Raw genomic sequence first — 14,926 nt, 5'->3', positions numbered from 1 at the left:
CAGAATTTTCACATGGGAGAAGTTTGGACCAACCAGGACTCCTCCAAGAGCTGATCACCTGGCCAAACTGAGCAATCACGGGAGATGGGACTTAGTAAGAGAGGTGACCAAGAACCTGTTGGACACTCTGACTGAGCTCAGGAGATCCTTTGTGGAAATGGATGTTTATCCAGAAGGATAAACATCGCTGCAGCCCTCCGTTGATGTTGTCTCTATGGCAAAGGGGCTAGACAGAAGACTCCTCAGTGCAGAACACATGAATGGAGTTTTTTGCAAACTGCAAGCAGTTTTTCATGTTTTGCACTTCCGTCCATCCCCTCTGTCATAAAGCCCAGATCAGTGAAGGGCTGTCCTTCAAGAACCTTCATCCATCTCCACACAGGACCTCTGGACCGTCAGGTTCTTGGTCACCTCTCTGACCAACGCCCTTCTCCAACAAACGCACACTTTGGACAAGTTTGCAAAAAATGTCTAAAATTGTATTTTAGCTTTGTCATAAAGGGATACTGAGTGTAGATGATGATTATGATAGTTGCATCAGGCTGCAACCTAAAAAAAAATGTCTTCCAGTCCACATGATGTCACCCAGACACAAACAATTAAACAAAAACACAGGCTTAAGGCTATGAGAGTCATGATCTCTTCTTTAGGTCTCAAAAGATGCCTCTAGACCAGTGGTTTTCAACAAAATAGCCTCTTACGTGTTGCAGGTCATGGAGTCAAGCGCTGCCATATAACTAAGATCTGCAGATGCACTCTTGGCATGTGATTGGCGAATTGTACCCATGCCTCCATATCTAAAGCCTGTCCATGCTTTGCTGCTCCCTCTGATAGCTGTTTTTTACAACCCTCCTCCACCCCAGCTCCTCCTTTATCACCTCAGACTTCGTTATTGCCATTCTGTTGTCATTGATGCCTGTTCTCTGTTTTTTGCTGCTTCTCTCCCTGCCCCAGGCTTTGCTTGTTGGCACAGGAAAGGCAGGAACGTGTTGTGTTTACATATGGTTGTACAAATTGCTACGGCACACCAAGACTCGTGTGTGCCTCGACACACCATTTGAGAACCACTGGTCTAGACTCTATCTTGACTTTTATTTTGCTGTACTTAATGCACAAAAATGCATACAAGCTCTCTAGCATGATCAATCTTGCAGGAATATGCAATTGTTTGGAATTTTTTTGGAGCCAAACCATCAGGGAAAAAGTGTTTCTGGATAGTTCTGAAGGTTTTTGATGGACTAGCTCATTTCCTACACTGGAGAAATAGATGTACAAGGCATTTTTCTACTTTACTAAAGGCAAAAATCATTCAGAGAGCTCCATTCTTGAGCTGAACAGAGCAATGACGTTCATACTCGTATCTGGACCATACTTTATAATGAGCTTCCATTTCTCCTTCTGTAGCTGACAGCTTGTCTAAGAGTACAGTCATTCAGTTTCTCACTATTGACTATAAGCGCTGTTGAAAGCACTCATTTCTGAAGGCTCATGTCAGACCTGAAATCAATCTCCCTTCTACAGAAAAGAGTGGGGTCTGTCGCTGTTCCTGCCCCCCGTCGTGCTGTCCAGCATGAAAGAGAAAAACATCAAGAAAGCTCTGACGCACATCCTCAAAACCAACCAGAACCTCGTGCCTCCGGGGAAAAAAGTAAGCCGCTCTCTTTGTCTTTCCTCGCCCTTGTTAATAAACTCCTGACACGCGCCCACAAACACACGGCCTGTCTGTTTTCTGATGCAATAGCCCAAAATAGCATCGCTGCCATGCTCAACCTTGTAAAGGTTCTCACCCTTGTCAACCTCAGACCCTTAGTCAAGCGAGACTGTGAATGCTAATGAGGATAACGGACTAAACTGTGTGCATAATAAGATATTCATATTCACGCAAACATGTTCCAGTCTGGCAGTGCTGACACATTGTCTGCTCAACTTTTCAGCTTTTTGGAAAAGTTGCTATTTACTTTGAAAGATCAGGAGAACCATAATTAAACAAAACAGTGGAACGGCATCAACTTTAGGCTGTGATTTACTATCAGCACATGAAGTTAACAGCAACTTTAGAAAGTATTCACCACCATGGATGTTTTCCCCTGTTATTGATGTTATACATCAGCCATGGTCAATATAATTTGGCTTTTTTTTAACTACCCTTTGAAGTGACTGACCTAATTCAACAAATTTCCAGCCAACAGGTGCTAGAAGTCTCACAGTAAGTGAAATGAGGATCACCTGAGTGCAGGAAACATTTCTCAAAATACTGTAGTATAAAGAGACCTGTGTCTGGAAGGTCCAGCCGCTGGTTCATCAGTATTCCTGGTTACCATTACACCATGAAGAGGTTAGGAGGTCCAAGCTTTAGCAGCTGAGATGGGACTCTCCAGACAACAACTGTTGGCCGGGTTCTTCACCAGTCAAAGCTTTATCGGAGATTGGCAAAGAGAAAGACACTGTTGAAGAAAACCCAGATTCAATCTGGACTAGAGTTCACCTAAAGGCATGTGGGAGACTCCATGGTCAAGATGGAGAAAGTTCTTTGGTCTGATAAGACCAAAATGGAGCTTTTTTTTTTTTTTTTAAGATTTATTTTTGGCCTTTATGCCTTTATTCGATAGGACAGTGGATAGAGTTGGAAACGGGGGAGAGAGCAGGGAGAGACATGCAGGAAATAGTGCCACGGGCCGGATTCGAACCCGGGTCGCCTGCGTATATGGCATGCGCCTTAACCACTCGACTACCGGCACGCCCAAAATGGAGCTTTTTGACCATCAGGAAAAACACTATCTCACCATCCCCACTGTTGAGCACGGTGGCGGCAGCATCGTGCTGTAGGGATGCTTCTCAGCAGCAATCTCATTCCGTCTGCATTACATATTTTATTGAACTGACATTACTTTGTATAAATCTGTTTTGACTTTGACATGATATATTTATTAAATCAATATATCAGGGTAAAACATCCAAAGGGGTGAATACTTTTTCTTAGCTATAAAACTCTGGCATATACCAGCTGTTTTTAACCACTGAATAAGTACAACAAAGAGTCTCATTACTGTCAATTTAATTGCTTAAAACTCGACTGACGTTGAAGCATTCTTAAGAACCTAAGAGTGTGTTCATGCAAGAGCTGTCTGCAGATTTTCAGCAGCTAGTTTTGAATTTGAAGGAAGGATTGACGTGTTTAACTCACTGGCAGACATAATGATGTATACACAGAGTCCCTCAGCCATGAAGCGTTTCCTGAAGCTGAACATATGGGTGTCGTTTATCACCAGCAGGAAGATTAGCATTTCTCCATGCCCAAAATAGCTGACATCATGGCTGCATGTAGTGGATGAAAACACATCTATGATGTCTATAAGTGTCAGTCACACTGCAGGGGTACGGATCCATCACCTGTAAGCCAAGGTGTTATGACATGCAGGTGACGCTCCAAATTAGCGTTCTCATTAAGTTATCTCTCAGCCTTCACCAAAAAAAAAGGCTGCGCAGTGTGGTTTTTAGAACGGCAGTGGTTAAGACTGAAAAAAAAAATGATTCTTCAATAGAGCTGTCTGGTTCCCAACAAGCAAGGTCAGTTATTTTATTAGCCTTTTGTTTCAGAGATTGATGCTGAGGTAAGATGTGATGGGATTATACTGTGGAGTAGACCAGCTTTGAAAAACATTACAAGACATGTGCATATAAATACATAGAATTCTTAAATTTAGGAAAAATGTAAACAAAATTGATCATTATTTGTGTGCACAAATGTCAGGATACAAGACTATAACTATAAGGAAACAATGAGGGGGCACTATAAGATGTGAAAATCAGTCAGAAAAGGCAAAAAGGGGCAAAAATGGATGGGAAAATGGGTCATGATTGGTAAAGTGGGCCAAAATAGGCTGAAAATGGCAGAAAGTGGTTAAAAATCGCTAAATTCAGATAGAAGTGGGGAAGAAATCGGTAAAAAAAGGCGAAAAGGGGCAAAAATGGGTGAAGAAATGGTGAAAGTTGGAAAAAAAGGGCTAAGAGATGCAAACATGGATCAAGATAGGTAAAAATTGCAAGAAATGGAAGGGAAAATGGTGAAAGGCGGTAAAAATGGGTTAACAGATGCAAAAATGTGTCAAGAAAGGCAAAAATGGGTGGAAGAAATGGTGAAAAGTTCTTAAATATGGTCAAACTGAGTTAAAAATGTGTCAAGAAAGACGAAACAGATAGGAATGGGAATGAAAATGGTGAAAAGCAGTTAAAAAGTTGCAAAAATGGGTCACAAGTAAGGGGGCAAGAAAGGCAAAAGGGGCAATATGGGTGGCAAAATTGTGGAAAGTTGTTAAAAGGGGCAAAAAAATGGGATAAAAATGGGGGAAACTGGCCCATTCTCCAGGTCTGTCATGGACTATTCTCTGGGTTTATCAGGGTCCATTCTCTGGGTTTATCAGGGGCTATTCTCTGGGTTTATCAGGGGCTACTCTCTGGGTTTATCAGGGGCTACTCTCTGGGTTTATCAGGGGCTATTCTCTGGGTTTATCAGGGGCTATTCTCTGGGTTTATCAGGGGCTATTCTCTGGGTTTATCAGGGGCTATTCTCTGGGTTTATCAGGGTCCATTCTCTGGGTTTATCAGGGGCTATTCTCTGGGTTTATCAGGGGCTATTCTCTGGGTTTATCAGGGGCTACTCTCTGGGTTTATCAGGGGCTATTCTCTGGGTTTATCAGGGGCTATTCTCTGGGTTTATCAGGGGCTATTCTCTGGGTTTATCAGGGGCTATTCTCTGGGTTTATCAGGGGCTATTCTCTGGGTTTATCAGGGGCTACTCTCTGGGTTTATCAGGGGCTACTCTCTGGGTTTATCAGGGGCTATTCTCTGGGTTTATCAGGGGCTATTCTCTGGGTTTATCAGGGGCTATTCTCTGGGTTTATCAGGGTCCATTCTCTGGGCTTATCAGGGTCCATTCTCTGGGCTTATCAGGGTCCATTCTCTCAAGAGGGTCTGGCTGCAGACCTCGACAAAACCTCTATGCTGGGGCGTTCAGCTGGAGACCTCTACCCGGGGGTGGACCTCTATGCTGGTGCGTGCAGCGTGTTAGCTGTTGCTAGCATGAATAATCAGCTGTGCTTACTAGACTTTAGCATACCTTAGCATAGTCCCGTACGCTGGGGCGTGCAGCAGCAGACCTGGACCCCTACGCCCCAGCGTATGGGTCTACGCTGCAGTAGCAGACCCCGACCCCTACGCGGGATCTACGCTATTAAAACCCGTGTGGTTCTGGGTTTATCAGGGGTCCGCTTTCTATGTCTGTCAGGGGCCCAGCTGATTCTGTGGGCGGGGCTTGTTTGTATCACATCTTTACCTAACCCTCTCTTCATCATTCTAGCTGAAAGAAAGGTGGCAGAAACACCGAAAACCTTTTTCGTGCATTAAAATCAACATAAAATATAAGAACTCATAATTTACCGGTCCTGTTTAACCTTAATGGCTCTGGAGGCTCATGTCCACCCAGGCGAGCACAGTGCAGAGGATTTTGATCAAGTTTAAACGATCTAATGGGATGTAACAGAGAATCAGCTCCAAATGGCTTCGTAGACCTTTACATGCTGACGTTAGGAGATAAATGTGACTGCAGGTTGAAGTCATATGCTTTTATTAATGCTGACTAATGCTTCTCTGTGTGCAGCTGACTGCGCTGCAGGCCAAGGTGCATTACCTGAGGTACCTCAGTGAACTCCGGCTGTACGGAGGGAGGGAGTTCAAATGTGTGCTGCTGGTAAGGCTGTTTTCCCCAATTTTGGAGTCAAAGTTCACAGAGAGGATGTTTTAACATCATATGCGTTCATACAACTTCCTGCAGCAAGGGGAGAAGCAGACGGACGTGACGCTGTTGGTCGGCCCGCGTTACGGCATCAGTCATGTCATCAACGCCCGCACCAACCTGGTGGCTCTTTTGGCCGATTTCAGCCACGTCAACCGCATCGAGATCCTCACTGAGGATGAGACCAACGTCCGACTGGAGCTGCATGTTCTGGACGTCAGGGTGAGCATCAGCTGACAACACCAGTATGTGTTTGTTAGTCTTGTACAGAGAAGGGAAATACATTTTCCCCTCCTTTTCTCTGCTCTGTTATTAAATCTCCCTCTGCCCTCTCTTCTTCTCTTACTGTTTCACAGCCAATCACGCTCATCATGGATTCCTGTGATGCCATGAACCTGGCCTGTTTAACAGCAGGCTACTATCGCCTCCTAGTGGATGCAAGGAGATCTATCTTCAGTGTGCCACACTGCAATAGCACTGGAGGAGATGATCCAAGTAAGCTTTATAAGCTCTTATACAGATGATCCCGCCTGTTTAAACACAGCAGCTATACTCCAATAAACATTTACAGACATGAGGTCTGATAAATAAATAAATCTGTTCTAATTTAGAGCAAAAGACTGGCTGTTCTTCTGATACTCTCCTTTAAGGAAGATGAAGGCCAACCACAGCATTAAATCACAACTGTATTCATGTGATAACCTCTTATAATAACACATAAATTCTCTAAATATTATAAATTTATTCTCAGGATACTGACTTTATTCTTGAAGTATTAATATAGCATTTACATCCACTATATGGACAAAAGTATCTGAGTTGCCCACCTTTTGCAGCAATAACTGCCTCACAACTTCAAATTTTATCCTATATTTGGACCTTTAAACTCATTATCTTGTCTTTTATCTCATATTTTACCTTTTAAACTCATGGTTTTGTCTTTTATCTCATATTTTGACCTTTTAAACTCATGGTTTTGTCTTTTATCTCATATTTTGACCTCTAGAAGTCATGGTTTTGATTTTTACATCATATTTTGACCTTTAACACACATGATTTCTAATTTTACCTCATATTTTGCCTTTAAAACCCATAATTTTTACTTTTTAACGCATATATTTTCCCTTTAGGACATTATTTTGACTTTTAATTCCATATTTTGACCTTGTAAACTAGTTGTTTCAGATTTTATTTCATATTTTGACCTTTTAAACTCATTATTTTATTTTTATCTCATATTTTGACCTCTAGAGGTCATGCTTTTGATTTTTATGTCATACTTTGACCTTTAACAAGCATGATTTCTAATTTTACCTCATATTTAGCCTTTAAAACCCATGATTTTTACTTTTTATCGTATATATTTTCCCTTTAGAACATTATTTTGACTTTTAATTCCATATTGTGACCTTCTTAACTCTTTATTTCAGATTTTATCTCAACTTTTGACCCCTTAAACTCATTATTTAGTCTTTTATCTCATATTTTGACCATAAAAACTTGTGACTTCAGATTTTTATCTAATATTTCAACATTTCAAACAAGTAATTTTCAATTTTATATTAAATTTTGACATTTTCAACTCATGATTTTGACTTCTTTGCTCATATTTTGACATTTCAAACTTATTATTTCAGATTTTATCTCATATCTTGACCTTTAACACACATGCGTTCTAATTTTACCTCTTGTTTTGACTTTTTATCACATATATTTTCCCTTTAGAACATTTTTTTAAACTTAAAATTCCATATTTTGACCTTCTAAACTCATTATTTTAGATTTTATCTCATATTTAGCCTTTAAAGCCCATGATTTTTACTTTTTATCATATAAATTTTCCCTTTACAACATTATTTTGACTTTTAATTTCATTTTGACCTTTCGAACTATTACTACTATGACTTTTTATCTCACATTTTGAGCCTTTAAACTTATCATTTTACCTTTAACAATCTTTAAATCCTTTATCACTGGTGCTATTCCTTTTCCCCATAATTCATCATGGATGAAAATGAGGTTGACCCTTTCTGGTTTAATGTTGACCCTGTTGGGCTCTCTCCAATAAGAACTGTGCCTTAAAAAGAAGTAAATGAACCGTTTTGTTGGTGTAAAGTGTGAGATATGAGCTCAAACTAAGCTGCTCAGGACTTTAAATGATAATTATTATGGCTACAACTTTCACAACTTAATTCTCTTCATAAAAATGTTCTGTTCTCAAATTCTCTAATTATTTTTCCTTAAATGTGACCCAGCTGCTCCTTAAAAGAGCTAAAACATTAAATTAAATTTATTGGTTATCAGAAGCTCTTAGTGTGACGGTTATTAGAAGAGGCTGGATTAAATGCTCTGAAAGTAATGCTCCTCACTGTGGTGTAAAAATTTGAAAGGTTCGAAGTAAAGATGGACAATCCTGCTAAAGTCCATTAATGAGAGCTTGTTCTGTCATCTGCAGGTCAGGATCGGGTCCTGGAGTGGCCGTACAGCACGTCTTTGGGCTACAACGAGGAGCCAATCCAGGGAGGCGTCTACAACAGGGACTCACAGTATTCAGACAACGGGCAGAGAGAGAGCAGCATGTCTCCTTACTTCCATGATCCCCAAAACCCCGACAGAGACCTGAGGGAGAGAAGGAGTCCTGTGCCCCCTCCTCTTCCCCCTGCAACCAGACACAAAATTCAAGACTCACCTCGCAGCGCCAAAGTGTCGTTTATCTTCGGGGGCGACCCGCCCTTAAACAAGCCTAAGAGCTTAGGCTATGAAAGACTGTTAGAGAGCCCCGAGGTTCCCGAGCACAGACCGCCGTACTTGCACAATAATTCAGACTTTCAGGGACAGGACAGGGTGCCGTTTCAGTTCAGCGGTCTGACTCATGTCTACAGTAACATTATAAGCGAGGAAGGGGCCGAGGAGCCTGTGCTAAGGGAGCTATTTTATCGTGACACTACGGACGATGCAGAGGACGATGATGAAGCTTCCTGTGAGGAAGACTCTACAGGAGGGACACCTGTTGGTGAGGAAAGAGGAGGCGGAGGCGAAAACCAAGGAGGAGGGCTGGCAACAGCAGCGGGCAAAGCCACCTTCCTCAAAATATCCGGTTCTACTGACGACATCATCGACCTTACTGCGCTGCCTCCTCCTGAGGGAGACGACGGCGTGGACGATGACGAGGATGACACACTGCTGCAGACCCTCAACCTCGCAATTGCAGCCCCGCCGCCAGGGTTCAGGGACAGTTCTGATGAGGACACAGCACCCGAGGGGAGGCCGCTGAGCACACACGACAATGACGACATCCCAGTTTCGCTAATTGATGCCGTCCCGACCCATGGGGAGGGGGAGGGGAGCAGAGGAGGGGAGAGAAGGCTGGAGAATGCGGTTGTGAATACTCTGCAGGCTCTGGAGGCTTTGTCCGTCTCTGAACAGAGGCCTCCTCCTCCCCCACCACCCAACAGTAATAATCCAGGTCTGTTCAATACTGATGTAATGTTGTGTTCCATTTTTAATGTCCATGTTAGCATTGGTGTGGGACCTTTCCGCCTTTCTTCCATCACCCTACATACTAGTGGTATTAGTTCAAAGTAGCTCTGTATTTTCAAATATGCACAAACCACCATGAACACCAAAAGCCCAGTTTTCCCCTCCATGAGTCCGACTTAATCCAGAATTATTCCTGCCAGCCGCTTTAATGTTTTCTGCAGGCATTCAGGGTAAATAACAAAGTGTGTGAGGTCTGTGTTCTAAAAAAGAAAAAATAGGGCACCAGTTTAGCTCAGTTGGTAGACCAGGCACCCATATATAGTGCCTATAAAAGTACTGACCCCTTGGATGAGGGAAAGGATGGGTCAAGAAAGGCAAAAAATGGAAAGATATGGTTGGGAAAATGATGAAAAGCAGTTCAAAATGGTTAAAAGATAGCAAAAATAGGCCAAGAAATGAAAAAGTGGCAAGAAACGATGGGGAAAATGGTAAAAAGCAGATAAAAATTGCAAAAATAGGTTAAAGATGCAAAAATTGGTCAAGAAAGAAAATAGTGGCAAGAAATAGTTGGGAAAATGGTGAAAAGCGAGTAAAAAATGGCAAAAATTGTTTGAAAGATGCAAAAATTGATCAAGAAAGGAAAAGTGGCAAGAAATGCTTGGGGAAACAATGACAAGTGGTTAGAAAGTGGCATAAAATGGTCATGAAAGGAGAAAAGTGGCATGAAGTGGTTGGGAAAATGGTGAAAAGCAGTTAAAACGTGGAAAAAAGGGGCCAAAAGAAGCAAAAATTGGTCAGAGAAAATAGTAGCTAAAAATGGTTGGGAATACGCTAAAAAGTAGCAAAAATTGGTCAAGACAGGAGAAAAGTTGCAAGAAATGATTGGGAAAAGATTGAAAAGCAGATAAAAAGTGGCAAAAAATTGGTTAAAAGATGCAAAAATGGGATAAGAAAGGAAAACGTGGCAAGAAATGGTTGGGAAAATGGTGAAAAGCAGATCAAGAGTGGCAAAAACTGGTTAAAAGATGCAAAAATGAGATAAGAAAGGTGAAACGGGCAAAATTGATGGACTCCCTCGGATGTGTTACCCTTTTGTTGATTTTATAAATCAATCATTAATTGAAATGCACATTAATTTTGTATTTCTTGTCTTCTAGGTGCCTACGCATCTCAAGGCTTCAGCCCAGAGTCGTCCTCTGATTCTGGCAATGAGACGAACTCCTCAGAGATGACTGAATTCTCTGAACTCGCTGCTACTCACAGGCTCAGTGAGAGCCACATGCGACTTTTGGTTGCCACAAGGGAAGGATACCAACCTTTACTTGAGGAGAAGACTGAATTTCCTGTCTCACCAAGTACAACAGGGACGATACAGAAGAAACCCCGAAGTCCAACACGGCACCTTCAGCCTCCTGCAGTCCCTCCAAGACGGAGCCCCCTATTGGACATTCCTGCAACAAGACAAGAGAGCTTGGATATAAGAGCCCATGCTAACCTTTCTACCACACTCCAGCGCCCAAGTTCAACCACGCCAGGTGGCAAGCATCACAAAAAGTCTGCAGACTCCAGCGGGAAGTACAATACCTTCAGCACAAGGGACGGTTACAGAGGTGAGAGCAGTGGGAGCCGCATTCGTCTTGACTTGGACCAACGTACGTCATTCTGTGAGATGAGCGAAAGTCAAAGAAGACAGAATTCTTTTTTGGCCGAAAATTCTGCAGTGGAGAGCCATTCGATGAACAGTCACCCCCCTGAGCATCACAGACACCCCCGTCCTGCCTCCTCTACCTCTGATCGCCTCTTAGATGCCGTCAAGATGGGGGACAGTCACATCGATAATGGCGCAGGAGGTGTTGATCAAGATGAACGTTTAGTTGTAGCGTCATTGCTGTCCCCGACCAAAAAACCCAGAACAGTGGGGTCCGAGCAGGGATCGGACATACAGAGTGACCACCCACCCATGCCTAGACAGCAGAGTGTTGCACGCTTGTGTGAGTACCACCTAGCAAAAAGGATTTCAAACTTGCAAGGAGAAGCCCACAGCTCACTGCAGGGTTCTTTGTGCTCATCTTTGGATGCTGGTGGTAGCACCAACAGTAGCGCATGTGCCACCCCAACTGACTCCCCGCTTGGCCCTGGTGCATTCGAATCAAAACATCACCATTTGCAAAGGCACCCACTTTCAAGTTCCTCCTCGTCATTACTCAGGGTGCTAAACTATGAAGATAGCAAACCTCGTGGCATCCCCAGTCAGAGTGCTCAGGGAAAGGACCTACACCCCCATGCGGACCCTGCCCTCCTCCGGAAAATGCTGCCCAACATTCACGCTCCCACTCCCACTCCTGCTCCTGCTGAATCAAGCCGTCCCTCCTCCGCGACACCATCCAAGCATAAAGAGTCAACAAGTTCTGGAGGCAAGAAGGCCCACAATGATGTGCATCCCAAACAACAGGCCCATTTAAAGGGTCTGAACCAGAAGGAAGGGAGTGAGGCCTACAGACAGCTGATCAACTATCTAACAGTCAGCCAGATGCATCAAGGTGGGAAGCTGCACAGTGCAGGCATGGGAGCAGCAGTGAAAAAGGACACTAGACGCTTTATCACAAGCAACCCTCAGCTTGTTGAAATGGTCAAGAATAGAGGGAACACCATAGCTCGCTGTCCGTGCATGCCTTCTTCCATATCGTCCCCATTTCTCAGCCCAAATTTAGTCAACCCTAATTCAGCTTCCTTACAGCTGGCAAATAAAAATCAGCGGCCATACCATTCAGCCACACTTCCTGCCAAACTCAAGAGAAGTCCCGAGATGCACTCTCAGACTCTGATTGACAATCTAGATTACAGGCCGAGTACTTCTGAGAGAAGAAGCTCCTTTTCTGGCCTGGAAAGTGAGCTAGAGAGGAGTGGTATGGACCAGGAGCAGTTCCTGTCAATGTATAAAAGGGAGGGCTGTATCAGCCCTGATGGACGATTCATTACAGGTGGAAACCAGGAGGATGGGGGCAACCCTAACCGTCCTCCACCTAGGTCAAGAAGCCAGCCGAGTGGCACCACAGAGGACTGGTTCAGGTCAGAGCAAAGAGCAAGACATGCAGCTCGCCAGTCTTCACATCAACGTCCCAGTGATTCTCTTTGTTTCTCCGCTGCCCCCAGTGTCAGCAGTCAGCAATCCGACTTCAGCGCAATGTCTTTAGGAAGGGGGGACCATCCTTCAGCTTTTATCCGACAGGCATCCTCTGGTCCAAGGGCTTGCATTACTTCCCCAACTCGCAATCCTCATTCACCTCCTCCGCCACCTCCCCCACCACCGACATCATCTTCTCTGATGCCTATTCCTGTGCAAGTCAACACTAGCTCCAGCAACTCAGGATGCCCACAGGATTCCATCCATCCCTTGCAGTTTCGGCCCAATCAGAACCATATTCAAGCTTTAACCCCAACCCCGCAGACAGATTCCTTATGCAACAGCCTGCAACGGGGTCGGGAGCTCAAGCGAAGCTCCAGCAATGTGACTGCCAGTTCTGGTAGCGTGGAAGTTCTGTTTGATAAGCCCACTCGGAGCAGGAGTCAGCAGCCCTTGTCACCATCTGTGCCCCAGCAAAGTGAGACTAAAGTCCAGCGTAGACCTACAAGAAAGCGACTCTCAAAGAGCTACTCCCAAGGCTCTGTATCTTCCCACACCTCGTGCTGGTCTTCAGGCAGTAGGTTAGACTGCAGAAGGGCTTCTGTTGCATTTCCGTTGCAGAAAGACGGGAAACACATGAAGGGCTCTCAAAAACTAGACACCAGTCCTTGGAGATGCAACGGGCCTTTTAGCTACTGTTTCTTTAAACGTAAGAGTGAGGGCGAGGAGGATGATATCGAGTGGGAGAAGCCCAGACGAGGCCGGGGTGGGAATGACATTAATGCTAATGACGCTGCTTCGTCGGGTGTATTCCCATGTGGCTCAGCCGTGGATGCAGCAGGAGAGCAGTTGTATGGGGAGGTCCTAAATAACATGAGCTTTAGTGACCGTCTTGCAAGAATCAACGCACTCAAGGACCGCATGTATGGCTTCCCTTCCGGCTTCACTGACGTCCGCAGGGACGCCAGCGAACTCATCGCCCTGGTGAGGTCAAGCATCAGCCGCTGCGACCGTGGAGCCCAGATGCCTCTGCAGGACGTATCCCAGTACAAGCAGCTCCTTTCCGTTGAGTCGAAAGAATTAGGCCGGGCATGCCGGAGGATGGCACAGGCCCACGGCACTCCGGAAGAGATGCTGCTCGCTGTGACTTGTAGTTTCCAGGTGCTATGCTGTCTCTGCGAAGCCTGTATGTGTCTGGTCAGGGGGCTCGGAGCTTCAGCCTCCCACCAGCAAAGAGAGGTTGTAGCAAAGGTCGACGAGGTCGTCATGAACTATATATGTTTGCTCAAAGCGGCAGAGGCGGCCACAGTGGGAGCGCCTGGGGAGCACAGTGTGAAAGCCCTGGTCCGCCACTCCAGTACCATGTCGGCCATTGCAAACGCACTCACCCGCTCCCTTAAAACGCTGCTTAGCAAGTAGAGGCTACTCCTTATGCTTTTTAGTGTGGCCTAAGCAGTCATTAGAGGTCTGTCTTTCAGCGTCTTGTTATTTCTGCTAGAGCTGGCGGACACCTGTCTTCATATCAATAGAACTTAGACTTACACCAAGTCTTAACAAGATGCTTAAAGGCAGTCTGACTGCACTTGCTTTTTCTGATGACAATATTGTAATGTATATTTACAAAGCCATACTGTCACAGACCTTTGTATTATGATATGTACCTAATAGATACCCGTTTACCTGTGCATTATGTAACTTATTTCAAATATGTAAATAATGTACATATACACACTATATTATTTGCTGTAGCAGTTTTAAGAAGCCACCGAGTATTCAGCTTAATTTGCTCTACTATTACACAGCGCTGGGGTGAATCCACTTCCTGTCCAACAGTTCATAAAGTGCAGTTTTACTCAAGTATTTATCATGGTAATAGTTAAAAATCAAGCAGTGGACATGCAAATAATTTGTGCCACAGAGGAAATTGTTAATATAAATGTGTTCATATGGCAGTTTTTATTGAGTGACTGTTAAAAATTTACTTTGTTTCATCCATGTTGCATTATACTGCAGTTTTTCTTCAGCAGGAAGGGAGGACTACTGTTTGAAAAGAAATCTAGGAAATACAGGGACTCTGAAATTGCACTGCATTTGGGAATGCTTCTTATTTTTTTGCATAGATTATTTTGAGATTAGTAAATTATAAGATTATCACTAATGACTAAATATATAGAAATGTAATAGTAATATATCCACAGTTTATTAAAAAAAGTATTTCAGATTGACAACTGTGTAAATGACATTATTTTGAATTATTTGTGTTTTATTACCTGTTTTTGGTATAATTTCTGTTCTTAAATGATTTATTATTTCACACAGTGTATCAAGATGCAGTTACCAATTCTTTATTTTATTTTGATTTTTTTCAATATTCCACCAATCTATTAAAAGATGTTTTACAGATATTTAATTGCCATGTGTCCATTGATTTTAATGGTTCAACAAACATTCAGTTAGACTTTGTGAGTGAAATATCTGCATGGTAATTTGATTGGAACATTCACTCTTTTGTATGTTTTTACTCCTATCTG

The 14,926-nt window shown here is 43.5% G+C and overlaps 1 protein-coding gene across 1 annotated transcript in view; it reads left to right on the top strand.

Moving 5' to 3' along the window:
- LOC121505985 (FERM and PDZ domain-containing protein 4-like) overlaps positions 1–14,582 on the top strand; it is a 55,198-nt gene extending 40,616 nt beyond the window's left edge. The window contains exons 11-16 of the mRNA XM_041781447.1: positions 1,522–1,648; positions 5,657–5,746; positions 5,831–6,013; positions 6,148–6,286; positions 8,247–9,257; positions 10,429–14,582. Coding sequence (XP_041637381.1) covers positions 1,522–1,648; positions 5,657–5,746; positions 5,831–6,013; positions 6,148–6,286; positions 8,247–9,257; positions 10,429–13,814 — 4,936 coding nt within the window. The 3' untranslated portion in view covers positions 13,815–14,582. The remainder of the gene's footprint in view (positions 1–1,521; positions 1,649–5,656; positions 5,747–5,830; positions 6,014–6,147; positions 6,287–8,246; positions 9,258–10,428) is intronic.
- Positions 14,583–14,926: the final 344 nt, after the last annotated feature.

This window comes from Cheilinus undulatus, linkage group 24 (genome assembly GCF_018320785.1).
Source record: "Cheilinus undulatus linkage group 24, ASM1832078v1, whole genome shotgun sequence".
NCBI lineage: Eukaryota > Metazoa > Chordata > Actinopteri > Labriformes > Labridae > Cheilinus > Cheilinus undulatus.
Note: the sequence above shows the minus strand (reverse complement) of the source record. Positions and strands in the feature narration are given on the sequence as shown.